Source organism: Peromyscus leucopus, unplaced genomic scaffold (genome assembly GCF_004664715.2).
Source record: "Peromyscus leucopus breed LL Stock unplaced genomic scaffold, UCI_PerLeu_2.1 scaffold_150, whole genome shotgun sequence".
NCBI lineage: Eukaryota > Metazoa > Chordata > Mammalia > Rodentia > Cricetidae > Peromyscus > Peromyscus leucopus.
The window spans coordinates 144,850-167,367 of record NW_023504666.1 but is presented as its reverse complement, the minus strand read 5'-3'; the positions used below and the strand labels follow the sequence as shown (position 1 = coordinate 167,367).

At 49.1% G+C, this 22,518-nt stretch overlaps 1 protein-coding gene across 1 annotated transcript in view; it reads left to right on the top strand.

The window, feature by feature from the left end:
• The first annotated feature begins 12,982 nt into the window (after positions 1–12,982).
• The window catches only part of LOC114690519 (metal transporter CNNM4-like), a 42,519-nt gene continuing 32,983 nt past the window's right edge, over positions 12,983–22,518 (top strand). Inside the window, 2 exon segments of the mRNA XM_037201816.1 lie at positions 12,983–14,308; positions 14,310–14,379. Of these exon segments, the coding sequence (XP_037057711.1) occupies positions 12,983–14,308; positions 14,310–14,379 (1,396 nt within the window).

The window sequence follows — 22,518 nt, the reverse complement described above, 5'->3', positions numbered from 1 at the left end:
GTGAACCACGGCTTACACTTACACGCACACACATTCGCACAAATAACTGTTTTAAGAATCCACGATCTGCCCAGCCCGGGCACACCTGTAGTCCCAGCACTCAGGAGACAGAGGCTGTAGGATTACCCCAAATTCAAGGCCAGCCTGGGTTACATAGTGAGTTCCAGGCCTGTCAGGGCTACATAGCAAGACCTTGTTGCAGGATAACAGAGAAAACTGGAACTCTGGACACAAGTTATACTCAACAAAGCACTGATGACCAAAAGTGGAGTGAGGAGGGAGAGTTAAATTGTGGAAGATTGCTGGGTGGTGATGGTGCATACCTTTAATCCCAGCACTCGGTTAGTGGAGGCAGATGGATCTCTGTGAGTTCAAGGCTAGTCTGGTCTACAAAGAATGTTCCAGGACAGCCAGGGTCACACAGAGAAAGCCTGTCTCGAAAGAAAGAAAGAAAGAAAGAAAGAAAGAAAGAAAGAAAGAAAGAAAGAAAGAAAGAAAGAAAGAAAGAAAAGGAAGAAAAGGAGAAAAAAGACTTTAATTAAAAAAAATAGATTTATTTTCTTTTACATGTTTGAATGTTTTACCTCCATGTATTATACCATGTGCATGGTATAATACACCTGAACCTGGATCTTTGGCAAGAGCAACTAACAAGTGTTCTTAACCACTGAGCCATCTCTCTAGCTCTTTATTTTAAAAAATGATGTATATGTCTGTGTGTCTGTGTGTGGGTACATGCATGAAAGTGTAGTTGCCTGCTAAGGCCAGAGAGGGTATCGGAGCCCCTAGAACCGGAGTCCAGTGAGCTGCCTAACCTGACTAGGAATTGAAGTTAAGTCCTCTGCGAAAGCAGAGCACACTCTTAATAGCTTAGTTATCTCTCCAAGCCCTTGACCAGCTTTATTATTGTTATTTTTATTGAGACAGGGCCTCACCATGTAACTCTGGCTGGCATAGAACTTGCTCTGTAGACCAGGCTGATCTCATACTCAGAGAGATCCACCTGCCTGTACCTCAGGAGTGCTGGGATTAAAGGTGTGCACTGCCACACGCAGCCTTGATTGGGTTTTTAATGTTAAAAGTTATACTAAAGCTGTGGATCCTTCCAGATTTTCTGAAGAAATGTGATAGAAATTGCTAAAGCACTTTTACTTGGGGAAAAAAAATGAAATTCCTCGAAACAGTATTTACTTTTCTGTTCCTTGAACACGGGTCCACAGGAAGATGCATAGGAATCCTGAAGGGTTGGAATCAGGAGAAGCAAAAATGGGGGAAAAATCCACTTTTGTGTGTGCCTTAACAGGTTTCTTAAGCTTTCCAAATCTCCATTGGAGAATGCAATGAAAACTCCACATTGTTCCAAAATAATGTAAAGTAAGTGTTGGGCACACACCTTTGATCCCAGTTCTCAGGAGGCTAAGGCAGCAGATCTCTGTGAGTTCAAGGTCAGCCTGCTCTACATAGTTCCAGGACACTCAGAGTTACACAGTGAGATCTTGTTTTGAAAAAAAAAATTAAACATACATAAACAAAAAGATGTAAAGTGAGCAAGGATTTGTGCTGCCAATGGGGCTGGGCATGGAATAAGAAACAGAGGAAAAAAACAAATAATAATGACTAGTTTTCTTAATTTTTCATTACTATAAAAAGGGGCTGTAGCCAGGCTGTGGTGGTGCACGCTTTTAGTCCCAGCACTCAGGAGGCAGAGCCAGGCAGATCTCTGCGAGTTCAAGGATAGCCTGGTCTACAGAGTGAGATCCAGGACAGGCACCAAAACTACACAGAAAAACCCTGTCTTGAAAGGGGGGTGGGGCGTGTAGAGATGACTAAGTGGGTAAAGATGCTTGCTGCCAAGCCTAAGGACCTGAGTTCAAGCCCCAGTGCCCACATAGCAGAAGGAGAAAGCTAACTCTGGAAAAAGTTGTCCTCTGATCTCCAAACACGTGTAGCAGCAGCAACACACACACACACACACACACACACACACACACACACACTCAAATAAATAAATACAAAAAAATATTTTTTAATAGATTTGGTTTTTTTTGTTTGTTTTTTTGTTTTGGTTTTTTGAGAGAGGGTTTCTCTGTAGCTTTGGAGCCTGTCCTGGACTAGCTCTGTAGACCAGGCTGGCCTCGAACTCACAGAGATCCACCTGCCTCTGCCTCCCGAGTGCTGGGATTACAGGCGTACGCCACCACCGCCCGGCCTAATAGATTTGTTTTTAATTTATCACTGCTTGTCAGTACCCACAGGGAAGCTCACAGTCTGTAACTCCAGTCCCAGGGGACCTGATACCCTCTTCTGCTTCTCCAAGGACCCTGAACCCACACGGTACACAGACATATATTTAGGCAAACTTTCATAGTCACAAAATAAAAATAAAATCTAAAAAAAAGATGTTTTTTAAAGAAAACATACCACGGAAGATGAAGAAGTGCCCATCCCCAAGGACAGGAGTGGAGTGAGTGAATCATGGAGAGGACAGACCCTAGAACAGATCAAAGTATCCATTACCATTCAATCCAAGCTAGCCTTTTCCTTGATGTATTGGAAAGAGTTGTATTTTTTCCCTTTGGTTGACTAGTATCTATCTGTCCATTTGTTCTTATAGCAAAAATCCCTGAGGCCAGTTAATTTATAAAGAACAGAAGTTTACTGGACTCATGGTTCTGGTGTGTGAGCAGCCAACGAGAACCTTTGTCTATGTCCTAACATGGGGGAAGGGCTGCCATGGAGAGACTGAAAGCATGCCAGGTCCTCTCTTCCTCTTCTAGAGTCACTACCGCCCTCATTCTAGCAAACTTGCCTCATCCTAATTCTTTCTCAAAGTCTCTACTTCCAGATACCATCAACACATGACTTTGGGGGCCGAATTTCCAACACATGAATTCCAGGGGACACACCCAAACTCTAGCCCCAGTCGTTCAGGCAAGATTTTAAATGAGGACAGAGCCTGCATCTGATTCAGTCCCCTTGTGGAAAAGGCCCTGAAGCCTGGCAACACACACTACAGGCTCTCTCTAAGGAGCTTGTGTGGTGGCGATCGTTCAGCTAAACCTGAGGAAATCTGGACACCTGGGAATGAAGATCTCCTATCCTGATTTCAGGGTGGGGCAGGAACACAATCAAAACTTGCCTCATTGATTTGCCAAGGTGATTGATTGCCACATTGTAAAGTCACCATGTGTCTTAGGGTCACTATTGCTGTGATGAAACACCATGACCAAAGCAACCTGGGGAGGAAAGGGTTTATTCAGCTTATGCTTCCACATCATAGATCATCATCAAAGGAAGTCAGGACAGGAACTCAAGCAGGGCAGGAACCTGGAGGTAGAAGCTGATGCAGAGGCCATGGAGGGGTGCTGCTTACTGGCTTGCTCCCCATAGCTTACTCAGTCTTCTTCCTTATAGAACTCAGGACCACCAGCCCAGGGATGGTACCATTCACAATGGGTGGGGTGGTAGGACCCTCCCCCATCAATCACTAATTAAGAAAATGCCCTACAGTGAGAACTTATGGGGCTTTTTCTCAGTTGAGGCTCCCTCCTTGTGTCAAGTTGACATTAAACTAACCAGCACACCATCAATGTGAACACCAATGACAGAGAACTGACAAAGAGAACATTCTAAGCCTCCTCCAAGGGCAGTTCCTGTAGGATGTGTATAGCAACACACGAGACCTATATTATTCTTGCTGTGGATTGGTCAAGAAATCAGTTTAAGCCAGGCGGTGGCGGTGCATGCCTTTAGTCCCAGCACTCAGGAGGCAGAGCCAGGTGGATCTCTGTAAGTTGGAGCCCAGCCTGGGCTACAGAGTGAGTTCCAGGAAAGGCGCAAAGCTACACAGAGAAACCCTGTCTCGAAAAACCAAAAAAAAAAAAAAAAAAAAAAAAAAAAGAAAGAAAGAAAGAAATCAATTTAAGCTGGGTGGTGGTGGCACACATCTTTAATTCTAGCACTTGGGAGACAGAGGCAGATGGATTTCTGAGTTCGAGGCCAGCCTGGTCTATAGAGTGAATTCCAGGACAGTACTACACAGCACTACCCAGGATTACACAGAGCAACTGTCTCAATAAATAAATAAACAAACAAACAAATAAATAAATAAATAAATTTGACTGGGTCAAGATCAGACTTTTTCTCTCTCTCTCTCTTATGAAATAAAAAACCTGGGCCAGAGAGAAGGCTCAATGGTTAAGAGCTCTTGCAGAGAGGATCTGAGTTCAGTCCCCAGCATCCACATAGTGACTCCCGAACATTTATAATTCCAGTTTCAAGGGTGCTAAAACCCTCCTCTGACCTCCATGGGCACCAGGCACACATGTGGTGCACATACATACATACATACATGTAGGAAAAACACATACACATAAAAGTAAATAAATCCTAAAACATAAAATGTGACACAGGGGCTGGAGAGATGGCTCAGGGGCTCAGAGCACACACAGCTGAGCTGGGTCCAGTACCACATCCTGTGGCTCACAATGGCCTCTAACTCCAGCTCCTCCCACTCCTCCCGCTCCTCCAGCTCCTCCAGCTCCTCCAGCTCCTCCAGCTCTAGGGGATCAGATACCTCTCCCTTTCCTGGGCTCTGGTACACACACGGTACACACACACACACACACACAGAGAGAGAGAGAGAGAGAGAGAGAGAGAGAGAGAGAGAGAGAGAGAGAGAGAGAGAGAGAACAAGGAGTTAAAAATAGTGTCAGGAAACAGACGCTGGCTATATGCTTCCTCCTCTTCTACCCTAGTCCCTGACACTGTCCTTCTGCCTCTTTTTATTTTGTTTTTTCGAGACAGGGTTTCTCTCTGTAGCCCTGGCTGGCCTGGAACTGGCTTTGTAGACCAGGCTGGCCTCAGACTTGTAGAGCTCTGCCTGCCCCTACCTCCTGTGTACTGGGATTAAAGGCGTGTGCCACCATGCCTGGTTTAACAATATTTTTAAAAGCTGAGGAGATGGCTCATGGAAATGGTAGATGCCCCATATGTGTGGTGATCCCAGCCTCAAAAGGCAGAAGCAGGGAGTCCTTAGAAGAGCTGGCTGGCAGGACTGGCCATATTGGTAAGCTCTGGGTTTGAAAGACATTGCCTCTGTCTCACCAAGGATTGCACAAGTGGGAGCTTCTGTGGAATTTCTTTGAAATTAATTTTAGTCAAAGCCAGGTGGGCATTGGAATGGTCATTAGTCCTTATAATAATTCTCTTCATAGTCTTCTCTCCTTTTCTCCATGCTGTAGATTGAACAGCATATTGAACAGGGTCTGGCATATGCTAGGCAAAGCAATCCACCATCTGAACTGCATCACCTGCTGCCTTACTGTTGCCTTACTGCTGTTCTGTGTTGTTCTAGGGTCCAGAATCCAAGGGCACCGGGGCTTTCAGCTTCCTGTAAACCTAAGGAACGATTACAACATGCTGTCCTTTGCATTTTCTCTTATTCTTTTCAGGCAAGGCTGCCTCCATCTGTTATTATTTAGGATAAGAAAGAAGCTTGAGGAAGTCAGACTTGCCAAGGCCAGGAATGAGTCTACCCATTGATCAGCTTAAAATCCACACAAGGGTCAGACCCTGGTCAGGTGCTAAGGGCCAGCGATCCCAAGCACTTCGCTTTTAATCCTTTGTAAATATTCCACGTTTGTTATCTCAGTCTTTCGTTTTCTCTAGTGATCACTGGTTAATCCGTTACAACACAAAAAGGTCAGGGCTGGAGGTGTAGCTCAGTGGTTGAGCATTTCTTTATATGTGTGAGGCCCTGAGCTCTCTCTCCAGCACGGTATAACAAAGCACCTTGAAGAGGTGGGTGTGAAGACATTTGCCAGTAATGCCAGCACTCAGGAGCTTGATAGCCAAGGATATTGAGTTCAAGGCCAGTCTGGGTGACCCTGCCACAAACAAATAAAAAGACAACCCATTGAACGGAAGACAACAGATGTTAATCACAATCTTAGAACCAAGGACTTGTTTCAAGACTATATAAAGAACTAGAAGCCAGGCGGTGGTGGCGCACGCCTTTAATCCCAGCACTCGGGAGGCAGAGCCAGGCGGATCTCTGTGAGTTCGAGGCCAGCCTGGGCTACCAAGTGAGCTCCAGGAAAGGCGCAAAGCTACAAAGAGAAACCCTGTCTCGAGAAAAAAAAAAAAAAAAAAAAAAAAAAAAAGAACTAAAGATGTAGCTCAAGGCTAGAACACTTACCTGCTGCTACTCAAGTAAAAACCTTAGGTTTGATCCCTACACCAAAGAATCAAAAGAGATGGAGACAGACAGACAGAATCGTTGTGTGTTTTCGGAAGCAGAAGAAAAACCTTGCTGGGATAACCAGACTTGGGGACAGTGGATGTTCCAGTGTGGAGGCGGCCGTGGGCAGCAGAGGGAAGAGAAAGGTGAGTCCTGGGGTCTACAGAGGCCCTCAGATCCGTGTGACCTGGTGCTCTTTACAGGGGCTCTGGATAAGCAGGGCTTGGGGCTCCTGGATGCTGAACTGTAGGTTTCTCTCCCTGATTTGCGTAGGCTTCCAGGTTCTGACCCCTTTGAAGACCTGCCTCCAGCTCCCCTCTAGCCAGTATCACTGCCTCTCCGCCTTCCTTGCTTCCTTCCGCACAGAGGCCGAAGTGTCCAGATGTGATCTTTTTTTTTTTTTTTTTTTTTTTTTGGTTTTTTTGAGATAGAGTTTCTCCGTGTGGTTTTGGTGCCTGTCCTGGATCTCGCTCTGTAGACCAGGCTGGCCTCGAACTCACAGAGATCCTCCTGGCTCTGCCTTTTGAGTGCTGGGATTAAAGGTGCGCACCACCACCTCCCGGCCCAGATGTGATCTTGTTTGAGCCTATGTGACCTTTGTCTTAGCGTCTCCCTCCTGCCCCACCATTCTCTACAGATATTCCTCTGGAGAAAAGGGAAGAGAGGAACAAGACTGTGTGGCCAGGGGTAGATGGGGACACACAGTGATTAAAAAAAGAAGGAGGGCAGCGAGGGAGGAACCTACTATTATTGTTTTGCTAAATGACCATGTTGCCAAACTGCGTTTTAAATATTTATGTGTATACCCATAGATTTGTGCTGCTCTCTCCTTGGGTAAGTGAAGCGTCTTCTTGCAAGGGGACGCAGAAGTAGTTGAAGTACTGAGAATGAGTGAACGACTCTGAGTGCTCAGCCCTAAATGGGACATCTATACTAATAGCTCCCTCCACCATCTGCATCACTAAGGCTCAGGGAATATTTTAGGAGACTGGGGGGGGGGGGCGAGCGGGGCGGGGCGGGGGATGGGTGGTGGTGGTGATGGAGGAGGAGGAGGAGGCTGTAAAAGCAGGAAGGTGGAGAGCAGAGCCGTGAAACGCTATCTTCTGGACATGACGTGGTCACCACCCTGAAGAACTAGTAACAGTCGTGGTTACCACACGAGATCGGGCCAGTCAAATTTTCGGAATGGATGGGGGAGAGGCTCCTGAAATCCTCCGCCCCTAGCTGAGAAACTATGGGCAGTTAAGAGCTGGTGGGAAGGGAAGGTAAGTTCTCTTCGAGAGTGTGGCCACTGGTAGGCTGCCCGTGTCCCGGGTTATAGCCCCACACCCAAGCACACATGGGTAGCACCAATCTGACTCAGTGGCTTCTTAGAAAGGGGGTGGGGCATGAGGTTGGAGGGAGACATACTGTGGGTTGGAGGCCCAGGGGGTGTTGAAAAGGGGAGTAGATACGATCAAAACACATTGACTGTATGTATGAGTTTTTTTTTTCAAAGCAAGGGACAGGGGTGTGTCCTCTGTAAAAATCCTGGCTACATCATTTATATCATGACCACGGTATAAGCACATCTATTGAATTCTTGCCATAACCTGTGAAGACCTTACCATGTACCATCATACAGCACTCAAGAATGTTCCAGAACTCCAGGCCTCATCCCAGTGTGCCTAAAGAACTCTGACCCCAACACCGGGACATCCAGCTTCCTGTGTTCTGCCCCCAGGGAGAATACCATGGCAGGTGCCCAAGGGACCTTTGAAACCTACTTACCCAGTTAATACCAACTCTCCCTCTGCTTTGTGGCTTGGCATTCCTGCCTGAGGCACATCCTTTCCTTGTTCTGACCCTCTAACCTGATGTTTTCACTTTATTCTCTGACTCAGTGAAGTCAGAAATCATGACACTCTCTATACCCAGGTCCCCATGCCCTCACTTGCTGGGGATGATTTGAGTTGGGATTTGCACTAATTTTCAGCTCATTTTGTCCCATTGTACAGGGAGAAAGGTCCCTGCTCTCCCCCCCCCCCTGAGACAATGCAATGGCTTGGAACAAGGACACATGTAGGCTTATGGGGGGACTTGGGCACAGGCTGTTATACATACTGATGATGGCTTGCACCATCCCCTGATAAATGCCCTACTGTTCCCAAACAGGCTTTCCACTTCAGGGTCCATGACACACCCCAACTGACTTCCAATGTGGGTTTAGGGCAGGCTGTAGACGCTGGGCATCATTAGCAGGAAAGCAGTGTTCTTTTTGTTTTTGTGGTTTTGTTGTTGTTGTTGTTTTGTTTTGTTTTTTGGGGTTTTTTCCCCCCACATTTCCTCCATCTTGGGAACCTGGAAGGTGAAGAGACTAAGAATCCAGCTTGGAAGGGTTAGATACTGGTTCACTAATTGAGAGTCCTTCATCCTTCAAGGCCCAGCATTAGTGTGATGTCAGGGACAAGAAAAGGAGTGATACCCCTTAAGGTAGCTTCATTGCCTAGGACTACGAAGAAGCGGTTGCACCTACAGGAGAGGTAGACATCCTGCCATAGGCTCTACCCTCAGAAAAGACCATTCAGGTCCAAAGAGCCCATGAATGGAGTGATTTGAAATGCTCGTCGCCTAAGGAGGACCTCCACTCAAACTCCTTACTTGTAAAGGGAGACAACTCAGATGAATAAGGATTTGCCACCCTGAGGCAGAGAGACAGGTGCCTTTCTCTGTCCCCAAAGAGAGAAGTTTCTCCATTCTCACAGCCTAGTTGCTCTGAGCCATCCATCCATTCCTGATACTATATGCTTTGTTGTTGTTTTTTTTATTTTTATTTATTTATTTATTTATTTATTTATTTATTTATTTATTCTATTATCAGCTAGATACAGTACAAATTCTTATCCTAATAGTGAAATGTTTCACTGAGGCTTACCCAGTGATTGAGTAAAACCAAAACTTATTCTAAGCCACAGTCATCCTAGGGTCCCTCCTGCTATGTAGCCTCCCTGGTTCTGTGGGTTGCAGTCTGATTGTTCTTTGCTTTATTTCTAGTATCCACTTATGAGTGAGTATATACCATGTTTGTGCTTCTGGGTTTGGGTTATCTCACTCAGGATATTTTCTAGTTCCATCCATTTGCCTGCAAATTTCATGCTGTCATTGTTTTTCTCTGCTGAGTAGTACTCCATTGTGTATATGTACCACATTTTCTTAATCCATTCTTCAGTTGACGGGCATCTAGGTTGTTTCCAGGTTCTGGCTATTACAAACAATGCTGCTATGAACATAGTTGAGCATGTATCTTTGTGGTATGATTGAGCATTCCTTGGGTATATGCCCAAGAGTGGTATGGCTGGGTGTTGAGGTAGATCGATTCCCAATTTTCTGAGAAACCGCCATACTGATTTCCACAGTGGTTGTACAAGTTTGCACTCCCACCAACAGTGGAGGAGTGTTCCCTTTGCTCCGCATCCTCTCCAACATAGACTGTCATTAGTGTTTTTGATCATTGCCATTCTGACAGGTGTAAGGTGGTATCTCAGAGTCGTGTTGATTTGCATTTTTCTGATGACTAAGGATGTTGAGCATTTCTTTAAATGTCTTTCAGCCATTTGAGATTCTTCTTTTGAGAAATCTCTGTTTTCCTGATGCTATATGCCATAGATTCTTTTCTATATTACTCTATGAGAAAATATGGCAGATGCCCTACCTAGAGGTGCAAGCTGACAGCCACCAACACTGAATCACAAGCCTGACCTCCTCTGACACCTCCTATATCACCATTTATTTATTTATTTGTTTATTTATTTATTTAATGTGTGTGTGTGTGTGTGTTGTGTACATGGAGTTGAGAGGTCAAGGTCAGGTACATTCTTCCACTACTGGCCACCTTATTTTGTTGAGACAGGGTCTCTCACTTACTCTGGAGCTCACTGATGTGCCAGACTGGCTGGCAACAAGCCCAGGGATCTGCCAGTCTTGTCTCCCAGTGCTGGGATCACCAACATGCGCTGTTACACACACCTTTTTTTTTGTTTACATGAGTGCTGAAGAGCAAACTCAGGTCCTCATGCTTAACGTGGCAAACACTTTAATAACTGAGTCGTCTCCCCGGGTCCCGTCGCTCATTCATTTTTTTTTTATAGAGTAAGTCCTGTTTGCTCTGCTAGATCAAAGAGGAATTTCATTTCTTTTTAGATTTGTTTAATTTATGTGTTTGACCTTTAATCCCAGCACTTGGGAGGCTCGGATATTATTATTATTATCATTATTATTATTAGTATTTTGAGACAAGGTTTCTTTGTGTAGACATGGATGTTCTGGAACTGGCTCTGTAGCCCAGGCTAGCATCCAACTCGGAGATCCGCCTGTCCTTGCCTCCCAAGTGCTGGGATTAAAGGCGTGTGCCACCACTACTCCAAATTTCATTTCTTTACTTCGTGGTATCTACTCGTGTTCCCTAATCACTATGGGAATCCAATTGTGAATTAACCTGACTTTAACAGTGTGTTTCTTAGCAGACCCTCACCATTGTTCCTATCTTGCTTTTTTTTTCTTCCTGCTTCTTTACATCTACTTTTAACCCCAGGGCTGCCTTTTCTTTCCCTCTGTTGGCTTCTGTTACTTACACTGAACGTCCACCTACAGCCCCCAAAGGGCAAAATGAAAATAGTCAATTGGTCATAACAGAATGCGAAAGTTTGCAAGGACAGAAAGGGCAGGCGGGGGGGGGGGGGGGGGGGGGGAGGCATGGACAACTGGGATGATGAGGAAGCCTGGGAGAAGATTGTTAGGGACCCGGGGTTGCTTTCAGACAATGCAGGTGGCTCTTCCGTGTTGGGGGAGACAAGGAGGGGACAGGAAGTTTTGGCCAGTGCCCAACCTGAGGCTACTGTTCACTAAACACCTAGCCTTCTGGACACACTGTGTGTGTGAGGTGAGGCACGAGGCACTTCCTCCGGTGGGTTGTTTACCAAAACCCCACCCTTAATGCCAGAGCTCCCAGTTCAGCCTCGGCTACCGAGCCTCCCCCACAACACGGCATGAGTGTTCCCTTCTGTTTAGGCTTTTTGCTGCTGGTATTGATTGTTGCTTTTATTGGCAGACTGTGTACCAAAGTAAAAATAAACCCGGGAGTTTGTCCAGGGAGACAGTGAAGGGCTTTCTATGTCTCCAGGGTCTGGGGAAGCCTAGCGGGGAGACCCAGGGGTCAACCCAGTCCCGGCTGCTTAGTGTAGCTCCGCAACTAAGATAAGGATGTGTGTCATCCGTGCCCTGCCCTTTCCAGGGTGGGCAGCTGTGGGTGGATGGCTGTGGTCATCCTCACACACTCAATTCATAGCTGCCGAATGACATCCAAGCAGGGCTGTCCAGGAAGCAGTGATCTCAAGGCTAGAACAGCAGCCACACCTCTGTTCATTTCCACATGCAGCTGCCTCAGCTGGCCAGTCACCACAATTTGGGGTGAAGGGTATGGTTCTGAAAGAGCAGGCAGCAACAACTATTACTACATAGGCAAAGCGGATTCACAGAGAGTTGTCCTGTCATGTGCAACGTGGAAGCCAATTGTTCCCACATACTTAGCCAGGTGGTGCTGTGTTATTATTCTGTCTGCCATCTAATTAAAAACTAAAACTATAACTAAAATACAACCAATCTAGCATAGTGGTGCATGACTGTAAACCCTGCACCTGGGAGTGAAGGAAGGAGTTCAAGTTCAGGATCAGGAGTTCAAGTTCAGCCTCAGACTTTGAGAGTTCAAAGCTATATTGGGCTACCTAAGATCTTGTTTCAAAACAAAACAATCATTCTTACTGTCATTTACAGACAGGAACTCGGATTAACGGCAGAGATCCGAAAGGCCTAGGATTTGTGCCTAGGTTCTTACGGAGGCAAAATACTTTTGGGTCGCCAGAAAGATTCAATAACTGTTCTGTATGTATTTATTTGCTTATTGCCATTTTTTTTTTTTCAGGTTCTAGGCTGTAAACTCAGGTGGGCAAGGATTTTGGCTTGCTCGTTGCTGTATCTTCAGAGCCTGAAACAAGTGTCTGGCACACAATGAAAACCCATCCCTAAATAGAAATGACAGGTGGCAAACCCAAGTTAAAGCCTAGCCCCTCTAGGCGCTTTAGTGGTCCGATAGAGCCCCTAGGCAGAAGCGAGCAGCGGACTAGGGGGAGTTCGGGGGCAATGACAACCTACTTCTGGCCTCGGGTCAAGGTCAGCAAAAATCTCAGAAGTGAGGAGATTGTAATGCCAGCCTGAGTCCTCAGGTTCCCTTTTTTTTTTTTTTTTTTTTTTTTTCTAAATCAGGAAATGCATCTTTCTCCCTGTGCCCGCGGAGAAGCGCCGCCCGCCCCGGAGCCGAGCTACAGCGTGCAGAGGACCCGGAAGGAGCCGGGCGCGCGGGGCCTGGGAGCCGGGCTCCCCAAGGAGGAGCGCGGGGAGAAGCCGGGCGCCGCGCGGGGGCTCGACGTGGGCGCATCCCTCCCGCGCGGGCTCCCGCGTTCGCTTAGCGCCGTTCCACCTTAAGCGCGCAGACCTCCTTAAGCCGGGCGCGTGAGCGCGAGTAGGGGCGGGACCTCTCATGCAAATAAGGGCGTGGGGCGGCGGGGCGGGCGGGCGGGGCGCGGCCTGACGTCAGGCCCGCTGCTGGGGCAGTTGGCGCGGCGGCGGCGGAGCGGCAGGAGGGCAGGAGCGGCGGCGGCGCCGAGTGAGGCGCGCGGCGGGGCGCGGGCAGCGGCGGGCCGGAGCAACATGGCGCCGGGGGGCGGGGGCGGGCGGCGGGACGGCTGGCCGGCCCGAGGGCGCCTCCTCCTGGCCGCGCTGCTGCTGCTGCTATGGACGCGGGCGGCCAGCGGCCAGAGCAGCCCCCAGCAGAGCGTGATCCTGGGCATGAGGCTGGCGAGCTGCAACAAGTCGTGCGGGATGAACCCGGATGGCGTCATCTTCGTGTCCGAGGGCAGCACGGTGAACTTGAGGCTCTACGGCCACAGCCTGGGCGAGATCTCCAGCAACCTGATCTCCTTCACCGAGGTGGACGACGCCGAGACGGTCCACAACTCCACCAACTGCCTGGAGCTCACCAAGGACTTAGTGGTCCAGCGGCTGGTCAACGTGAGCCGCGGGAACACGTCGGGGATGCTAGTGGTGCTCACCAAGTTCCTGCGGAGGAGCGAGAACATGAAGCTGTACGCGCTGTGCACCCGGGCCGGGGCGGACGGGCCCTGGCTCAAATGGACGGACAAGGACTCCCTGCTCTTCATGGTGGAGGAGCATGGGAGGTTTCTGCCGCTCTGGCTGCACATCCTTCTCGTTTTGGTGCTGTTAGTGCTGTCGGGCATATTTTCTGGCCTCAACCTGGGGCTTATGGCCCTGGACCCGATGGAGCTGCGCATCGTGCAGAACTGTGGAACTGAAAAGGAGAGAAGGTACGCCCGCAAGATAGAGCCCATCCGGCGCAAGGGCAACTACTTGCTCTGTTCGCTGCTCCTGGGGAATGTGCTAGTCAACACCTCCCTCACCATCCTTCTAGACAACCTCATCGGGTCTGGCATCATGGCAGTGGCCTCCTCCACCATTGGCATTGTTATCTTTGGGGAGATCTTACCTCAAGCCCTGTGCTCCCGACACGGGCTGGCTGTGGGTGCCAACACTATTGTTCTCACCAAAATCTTTATGCTGCTCACCTTTCCTCTGAGTTTCCCCATTAGCAAACTCCTGGACTTCGCCTTGGGTCAGGAGATTCGCACTGTTTACAATCGGGAGAAGCTGATGGAGATGTTGAAGGTGACAGAACCCTACAATGACCTGGTGAAGGAGGAATTAAATATGATCCAGGGCGCCCTGGAACTAAGGACCAAAACTGTGGAGGATATCATGACCCAGCTCCACGACTGCTACATGATCCGCAGTGATGCCATCCTGGACTTCAACACCATGTCGGAGATAATGGACAGTGGCTATACGCGCATTCCCGTGTTTGAAGATGAGCAATCCAATATCGTAGATATCCTTTATATCAAAGACCTGGCTTTCGTGGACCCCGATGACTGCACTCCGCTCAAGACTATCACTCGTTTCTAACAACCACCCAGTTCATTTTGTTTTCCATGACACCAAGCTGGATGCCATGCTGGAGGAATTCAAGAAGGGTAAGGACTGGTGTAGTTGCTGGTTAAATTCCCTTTCGAATTTACACCCCCTCCCCCCCCAAGCATCCCCTGCATGTTTTTGTGCCTGCCGGTTTTACTCTTGCGTTTGTGTGATTGGGTCTGTGTCCGTCCCTCCCTCCCCCCCCCTCCCCGGACCATCTATTCCTATGCCCCTGAGGGGAATGTTATCAGGTGCAGCAGAAACCGTTTTCAAGCCTTTGCCTTCCGCCAGGTACTGTGCTTTGTGTTCAGTTGAATGGAAAAGAGACACACTTGTCTGGAGCTGGGGGAGGGATACAGAGTAAGGCTCGTGCCTGTGAAGAGGCAAACACCAGGCCTCCCCGAGATTTAGAGAGTGAGGAGAGCTGAGGATGTCCCAGGGGAGGGGACATTTGAGGGGAATCTTAAAAGATGTAGTGGCTTGGTCCTGGGTCAGACCCCTCTTGGGAGGAAGCCAAGGATGAGCTTGGGGCTCAGCAGGTGGTCCTGTCCAGTGGACCTCTCTTAGCTCTGCTGGTCAGTGACCACCAGGAGAGAGGCTGGAGTCATTTGCACACCTCCTCCCTCGAGTTTGTTCTGAGGTTGGAGCTCTGGAAGATTTGGGGCCAGGGGAGTACTGTCAGTGGCCCTCCGGCCCACAGAAGTGTAATTGGGAGGTCTCTCCTTGGCTCCCAGGCTCACAACAATGCCAAGTTGCAGTTTCCACTGTTTAGCAGAAGCCTGGAGACCAAGCTTTGGTCATTGTTACTCCTTTGCCCAACATAAACTTGCCCCACCCCACCCCCAATCTTAAGCTGGCCTTGCCCTGCCCCCCCCCCCAGTCTCTGTGTGTGTTTTCTAACGTGTGCTTGGCTAGCTCCCAGGTAGATGGTTTATTCCCCGTCTCAAAGCTCAAGGCGCACACCCCTTTCCTTATTCCCAACAAAGACTTCTTCCCTCTTCTATCCTGAAACCCTCAAAGTGGCTGTAAACAAGGTGATTATAGAGTAAAACCCTCCCAGGCTGAAGGAGGTGAGGACGCAGAAAGGGCCACTCTTTTGAGAAGAACCTGAGGCCATTTTGTAGGGACTTTTTCTTCATAATCTTGGTCCCAACCGTCTTCCCGTATGTGGAGCTGTTTCTGGCAAAGGCCCAAGCTAACCTAGGAACCCACTTTTGGACCCTACTTGTGGATAAGCCTGGGGTCATTTCTGAACTGGCAAGTGGTGGACAGTCTTGAAATGGGATCAGGAGAGAAGAGATCGTCTTGCCAGATTTGGCCTTAAAAGGTGTACTTGGGTCAAGTCAGGGTCAGGGTCAATGCCAAAGGGCAGATTGGTACCCTCTCTTTTTAAGTGTTCTAGACAGATGTCAGCATCAGAACTAAACCGAGACAGGAGATAGTCTGGGTGGCATGGAAGGAGATTTGAGGGTACAGACCCAGGAGCCTGTTTTTGCCCAGGGTCAGAGTCGGGGCACAGGGCCAGTGGGGAGTGTGTCCACCTCCGTCTTGCAGCTAGGGACCCTGACTGTTTCTCTCCGGTGATTTCACTAGGATCCTGCTAAAGACTCACATGGTGAAGACTTCCTTCTCACCTGCCTCTGTGGTCTTTGAGGTGGTTGCTGGTGACGTACATACCCACCAGTACCTCCCCATCAGTTTGCTCAGATCTGGATCCAACTAGTATGGATTGGCTCAATTTGGTGTCCAGCTCCTGATCAGCAGGGCTGAACTCTTCTGTGGGAGCATGCTGGGTCTGGGCAAGGCATCTTGGGACTCTACTCTGTCCTGTGAAGAAGTGTACTTTCATTGAGTTGGGAAAAAACAGAGCTGGCATCTCTTAGGCCGGAGCACTTCTGGGCTGAACCCTCTCCCAGAGTTTGGTCCACTAGAGGCCTGGGGCCTGAGTCCCGGCCTTGGAGTGTGGATCCCAAGCAGTTCACAGGGAGGCAGGTGCGGTCTACCCTCTGCATCAGGAGATGTCACTGTGTCACGGTGGCCACCCCTTATGAGCAGACCCTGGGCCTTGTGTGGTGCTTTCTTGATGTCTGGAGGGCTTAGGAGACCAGTCTTAGTTCATAAATTACCACAGAGGTATCCTGCCATGTCCATGCCTCCCACTGTGTGGCCTCTCCTGGGTTTTTCCATCTGGTGCCTGCTCCTATTCTGAGGCTGCCCGGGATGTGGCACACACACCTCATGTGCACTTACAACTTATAAGATTTTCTTTCCGAGTTTAGCATCTGGAAGGCTTCTTTGGTTTTGTTGGTATTAAGAAGGAACAAGCGATAAATTCAGCACTACCAGCATTATGCCAGATGGAGTGGCATATATTTTAGGGTCTTTGCTGGATCTTTCACCCCCAAATTGTGTGAAGGCATTTGACCCCGCTCTGTTGGAAGCCTTCTGCTTAGCTGTAACTTTCTGTCTGTCTGTTTGGGTTTCTGTTTTGAGTCGAGTCGGGGTCTCGCTTTGTAGCTGAGGCTGGGCATGCCTCCCAAGTGCTAGGATTGTAGGTGTGTGTCGCTCAGCCTGGGAGCTGTAAAAAAAAAAAAAAAAATTTTAAAACCAGGTTCTTCTATCCCCACTCCCCGGCTTTTTAAGTTCGTTGAGAATGGGACCCCCGCCTTGTTGGTTTTCCCCCACTGAAGGCCTGCCCAACAGATGGGGCCTCAGTGAACGTTCAGTCGGAGAAATGAATGGGTGATTGTCTGCCAGGCTCCTCAGGCTTTCCTGTTCCTTGATCACACCTCGACACTCCCACTCTGGGGCCTTTGCCCTAGCTGTTCTCCAAGAAAGTTAGAGTGGCTCCCTTCCCCTGTCCTGCCTCTTCAGCATCGCCTCCGAAAGGCCTTATGCTGTAGCCCCCACATCTCGCTTGACCTTCCCCATCCTCCACCCTGTGCTCCTCTTTCCTCTTCTCATAGCACATCTCACCGCCGGCTCTGGCGCTTCGTGGTTTGCTGTGTTGTCCATCTCCACCCAGTACCATATAAGATCCAAAGGGCAAGCTCTCTGCTCTGATTGTATCGATAGCTCTGGAATAGCCCTTGGCACATAGTAAGGCCTCAATAAAACATTCATTACCTAGTGAATGAATGACTTATCAGATTTGGGAGACAATTATTCCTAGTCTAGAAGTTTTAGAATTTTGAGAACGCTAAATGGAGGGCTGTGGCATCTCCATCTGCACCGGAAAAGCCAGGGGGTTCCTATAATAATGTCTTGATCCCAGGCATGAAGAGTTTGGGCTTGAGTTTCCATTGCTAGTTGTTTCCCTTTGCCTGCTGGTAAGCCATCTTTGGCCTTGGGAGGTTTTTTTTTTTTTTACCCAGCCTCCCTCATTAAGATGAGTCATGAAATGCCCCTGCATGGCCCAGGGTGTGGGGAGCTGAATTCCCCTAGGATTAAGGCAGAGAATCCTGCTTCCTACCTCAAGACAGTTACCATGAGATGCTTATCAGCCTTCCTGCCACGTTCAGGAGGCCACAGGTGCTTTAGGGACGGACCTCAGGAGTAAGACTTTGTGTGGCATGAAGATCTGCCAGTTAATCAAGGCCACCCAGATTCATGTCGTCTGAACCTTGGCCCTTCTCCTGGAACCTCGCCTGCCACTGTTTGCAGTACTGGGTGTTGGGAGTGGGTTTGTCCCAGCTTGGAATCCTGAAACAAGGGTGCCCAGTGACTCCTAGCCCAATTTACACTTCACTTCCCCTCAGATGCTTTTGCAAGCACTAACACAGAGTCATGAATGACGCCCCACGCATGCCTTGAGCTATCTCCCAGCTTTTGCTGTGCCCCCTCCTGGGGTAGTCCTGCCCCTCCCAAGCCCTTAGCTCATCTTTAACCATCTTATCTTTCCCCACCCACCTTATAACCCTCTGGACCACTGTAGCGCTAAGGACATAAACTCCACCCAGCCAAAGCTGGGGTTATGTTCTACCTTGGTCAGTGAACTATACGAGGTGACCTTGAACCTGTTAGTACTCCCCTCCGCAAGTCAGTGGGGTGTAATTTGGAGGCGAAAGCAAGAAGCTAGAAATATTTTCATTTTAAAAAAAAAAAAATCCCTCCCACATTTCCGTCTGTGCCACGTCAGATTTTCCCCGTCTACTTAACTTGATTCCCAGAATAACTGTAAAGCCAAGAAAAAGAACAAAAACAAACCACTGCATGAGTTTTGCGTTCCCTCTTGATTCCTGTCATCTGCCACACCTTCATAACTTCCCCCCCCTCCACCTCCCCTCCAACACCTCCTTGTTCATGCATTTGTTCAACAAACATTTAACTTTTTGCAGCCTGTGTGTCAGACACAGTGCTGGCTGTTGGGAGTCAGAGATGTGGGAAAAGCCGTCTATTCACAGAGTTCACAGTCGGCCAGGGAGACAGACAGACAGACAGACATGCCACCACGGTTTGGTCGTGCAGATGCACAGACAGGGCAGGGGGGGACCGAGCGAGTGGGGTGAATGTCCGAATGTTTGAGGTGTCCGGCTTGTGATCTGGAACGGCTAATGTGATTTACCTGTGGTAGGGAAAGGAGAAGGAGGAATCAGTTTGGCGAGAATGGAGCAGAAGGAAGTAAAAACAAGCCTCACCCTCTGCTGGCTCCTCGTTCAGCACTGTGCGCATCGGAGCTTCTCACACTTGCTCGCGTCCTTAGACCGTCCAGAGTTTGTACTGAAATTCTGCATTTCTTTTTTTTTTTTTTTTTCCTTTTTTAGGTTTTTCGAGACAGGGTTTCTCAGTGTAGCCCTGGCTGGCCTCGAACTCACAGAGATCCGCCTGCCTCTGCCTCCCAAGTGCTGGGACTAAAGGCGTGCGCCGCTGCCGCGCCCCCCCACCCTGCATTTCTTTTTTAAAGTTTGTGAGTATGTGTTGCTCTAACTTTTAAGAGTCAGTTCTTTCATTCTGCCAACGGGCTCCAGGAACCAAACGAGTGCTTTTGCCCTGGGAGTCATCTCACTGGACTGTTTTTTTTTTTTTTCCTTGAGATGGTGTCTCACATTGTAGCCGATGTTGGCCCCACTGACCTTGAACTCACAATAATCCTCCTGCCTCAGCTTTCTAGGTGCTGGGATTATAGGCATGAGTCACCCTGCCTAACAAGGAGGTCTCAGATGGTGCTTGGTCTCAGATGGTGCTTCCGTGGACAGACGTGGCCCACATACTGTGTGGACCATCTAGGCACCTGTGCAGGTGGATGTGCTCACATGGGGCTAGGGAAGAAGGTCAGGGCCGGGATGGACATTGTCATTGCCGAAAGCACGAAGAAGGTGAGAAGGTGTCAAGGATGGTTCTGGGAGCGGCAGCATGGAGAAACTTGGAACGCACAGACTGTTGGGTGGGACAGCTAAGCCCCAGAGGGCTCGGAGACACTGTGCACCCGGTGTCCATCAGCTCTTCATCAGTCAGTGACTTGATCTTGAGGAACTGTGTCTGAGAGTGACAGTTGCTGCCTGTGTGCGGATGGCACTCTGGCATGGGCATCGGTCCCGAGTGTGGCAGCTGACAGAGCCCTTCGCCAGCCAGGCTGCTGCCTCCTTTCTTTTTGGTCCTGTGCTGTGAGCAGGGAGCAGAGCTCTGTGGAGCAGGCTGGCACCATGCCACCTGCAGACCGCTTCCCTCCAAGGAGGCAGGGCTCAGAGATCTCAAAGATCTTCTATTGATAGACCTCTCTTAAAACACTTGATGGGTGTGCCGGAGGGCGCCTCCTGTGTCTCGGTCCTAATAAGCGCTTTTTTAGCGTACCAGCATTGACTTTGCAAAAGTCTCATGTTTTTTAATTAGGAGCGCCCAGCTCTGATGTTTTCCTGACAGCACAGGTCAGGATAAGGATCACCGAACAAAGTTGAACCTGCAAACAGATGAGTCCTGAGAGCACCAGATCACAGAACATCGTCCCACGGGGGCTGTGAATAAAAGGAGGGGGCCTCCGTGAGGAGGCTGGCTTGTTGCTAGAAGTCTGGAGACGCAATGAAGCGAGACGACCTTTCACTGGGTTCTTCACAGGTGCCGGGACTTAGACAATGGCTGTCAGATAGGAAGTGACCTCATTGACCTTTTGAGCCCACTTTGGGCAAAAGAACTTCTGTCTGTTGTAATTGCTTTCAGCTCTTCGGAGGAGCTTTGGAGTGCGGGTCACTGCTTTCTCCGGGTACTCCTGCCCATCCTAGTACCATCCTCTAGACAAGCTTGGCACCCTGAATACCAAGGGCAGCTTTGAGCAGAAGGAAGCATGTTGTGCCTTGGGAGTTACACTTGCCTGCCAGCTTGGGTCTCCTTAGAACGGACAGCGAGTGTGTTTAGCCTTCACTGAATGTCGGTCGCTAAAAGGCTGCACAGCCAGGGAAGTATGTATAGGAGGAGGGTGGACCAGGCTCCTCTGTCACTGTCTTTAACATGGCCTCCTGGTTCCTTTGCCTAGCCTATGAGAAGGGACAGGCTGTCCTTGCTTGTCCTCAGGCTGGCTCCCTCTTCACACTTCTTGTGGCTTAAGGACACTTTGAATTTCTGGAGGGAACTTACTCTGAGGATATAAGGGTTATCCAGGCTCCTCAAGTACCCACCATGACCCTGGGCTCTGCTGCCATTTCACCCGGCCTCGATCCAGGCACATCTGCATGGGTCACAGCTGCCGTCAAGGGCTGCCTCAATGGGCCAGTCTGCCTCACTTGTCCTGGACCATAGTTATCCTCACAGCTGAGCATGCCAAGATAGCCTGTTGCAAGAAGCTTAGAGGCTATGTAAGGGACTTCTGAAGTCTGGATTCCTTATTTCTATTCCTGTTTTATTATTTGGAATCTCCATTTATTTATTTATTTATTTATTTATTTATTTATTTATTATTTATTTATTTATATTTTTTAGAGACAGGGTTTCTCTGTGTAGCTTTGCGCCTTTCCTGGATCTCACTCTGTAGCCCAGGCTGGCCTCAAACTCACAAAGATCCGCCTGCCTCTGCCTCCCAAGTGCGGCCGCCGCCGCCGCCGCCGCCGCTGCCTCCGCTGCTTTTATTTTTATTTTTATTGCTGTTCAATGAGACACGCATCTCATTGCCAGAACTTTGTAAATGACAACAAAAATCTAAGCCAAACCAAACTGCCAGCATGTGACCAAGAGGGAACTACTTTGAATATTCTGATGTGTTGTACAACTTTTTGAGAAATTCACTTTCATGGTTGGGTGTAATGGTGCACACCTGAAATCCTAGCACTGCAGTCTGTAAGCTGAAGTAGGAAGATTGTGAGTTTCAGCCTAGGGCTGCCAGAGAGTCCGGGGAGGAGGTGGTGGGGGGGGATTGAGGAGGGAGATTGAGACTTACTTCCATCGCTTTACTTTTTAAAAATTCTTACAACAAATAGCAGTATCCAAACCGTGTTCGTGGTAACACAGGCCTGTAATCCTGACGACAAAGGAGACAGAGGTGGCAGATCTCTGAGTTTCAGACCAGCCAGGGCTGCATAATGAGACCCTGTCTGAAACAAAACAACAAAAACCATTTTTATTTCCCAGCCACGTGCTTGGCCTGGAGCCGCCCATAGTTACTTTGACATTAAAATCATTGTCTCCACAGTGTTATGTCCTGCTTTTTGGAACAGCTTAGATCAGTTCTCCTTAGGGAAGAAATGACTTACGTTACATTCCTGCACTCCCTTCTTGTCTTGTCCCAGGTGCTCTGTAGGAAGGTGAGCCGAGAGGCCAGGTGTGCGGTGCCAGCCCGTTTGGCTGAGGGTTAAACGTGGTGGCACTGGAGCATCCCCCAGAGCTTGCCCTCAGAGTGGCTTTCCTGCTGCAGGCCTGATCTACTGTGACCTGGGCAGGTTCTAGAAAGACTGGTTCCTTGGGCTCTCTGGAATGCCCACTCTTTGGCCAGTAGGCAGCCTGGAGTCTCCTTGGAAGGAGGATCCCTTCCTTATTCCAGGCAGGCGCGCACACACACACACACCACACACACACACACACACACACTCACGACCCCACATAGGCAGGGAGGCTCATTCACGTGACCACACGCATACCCCTACCCCAGATTTGTATTTGCCTAGATGTGAACACACACACACACACACACACACACACACACACACACTCCCACACCCCTCCCCACATGCACAGGCAGGGCCACACCCTGGTACTTGCAGGCTCTCATACACTTG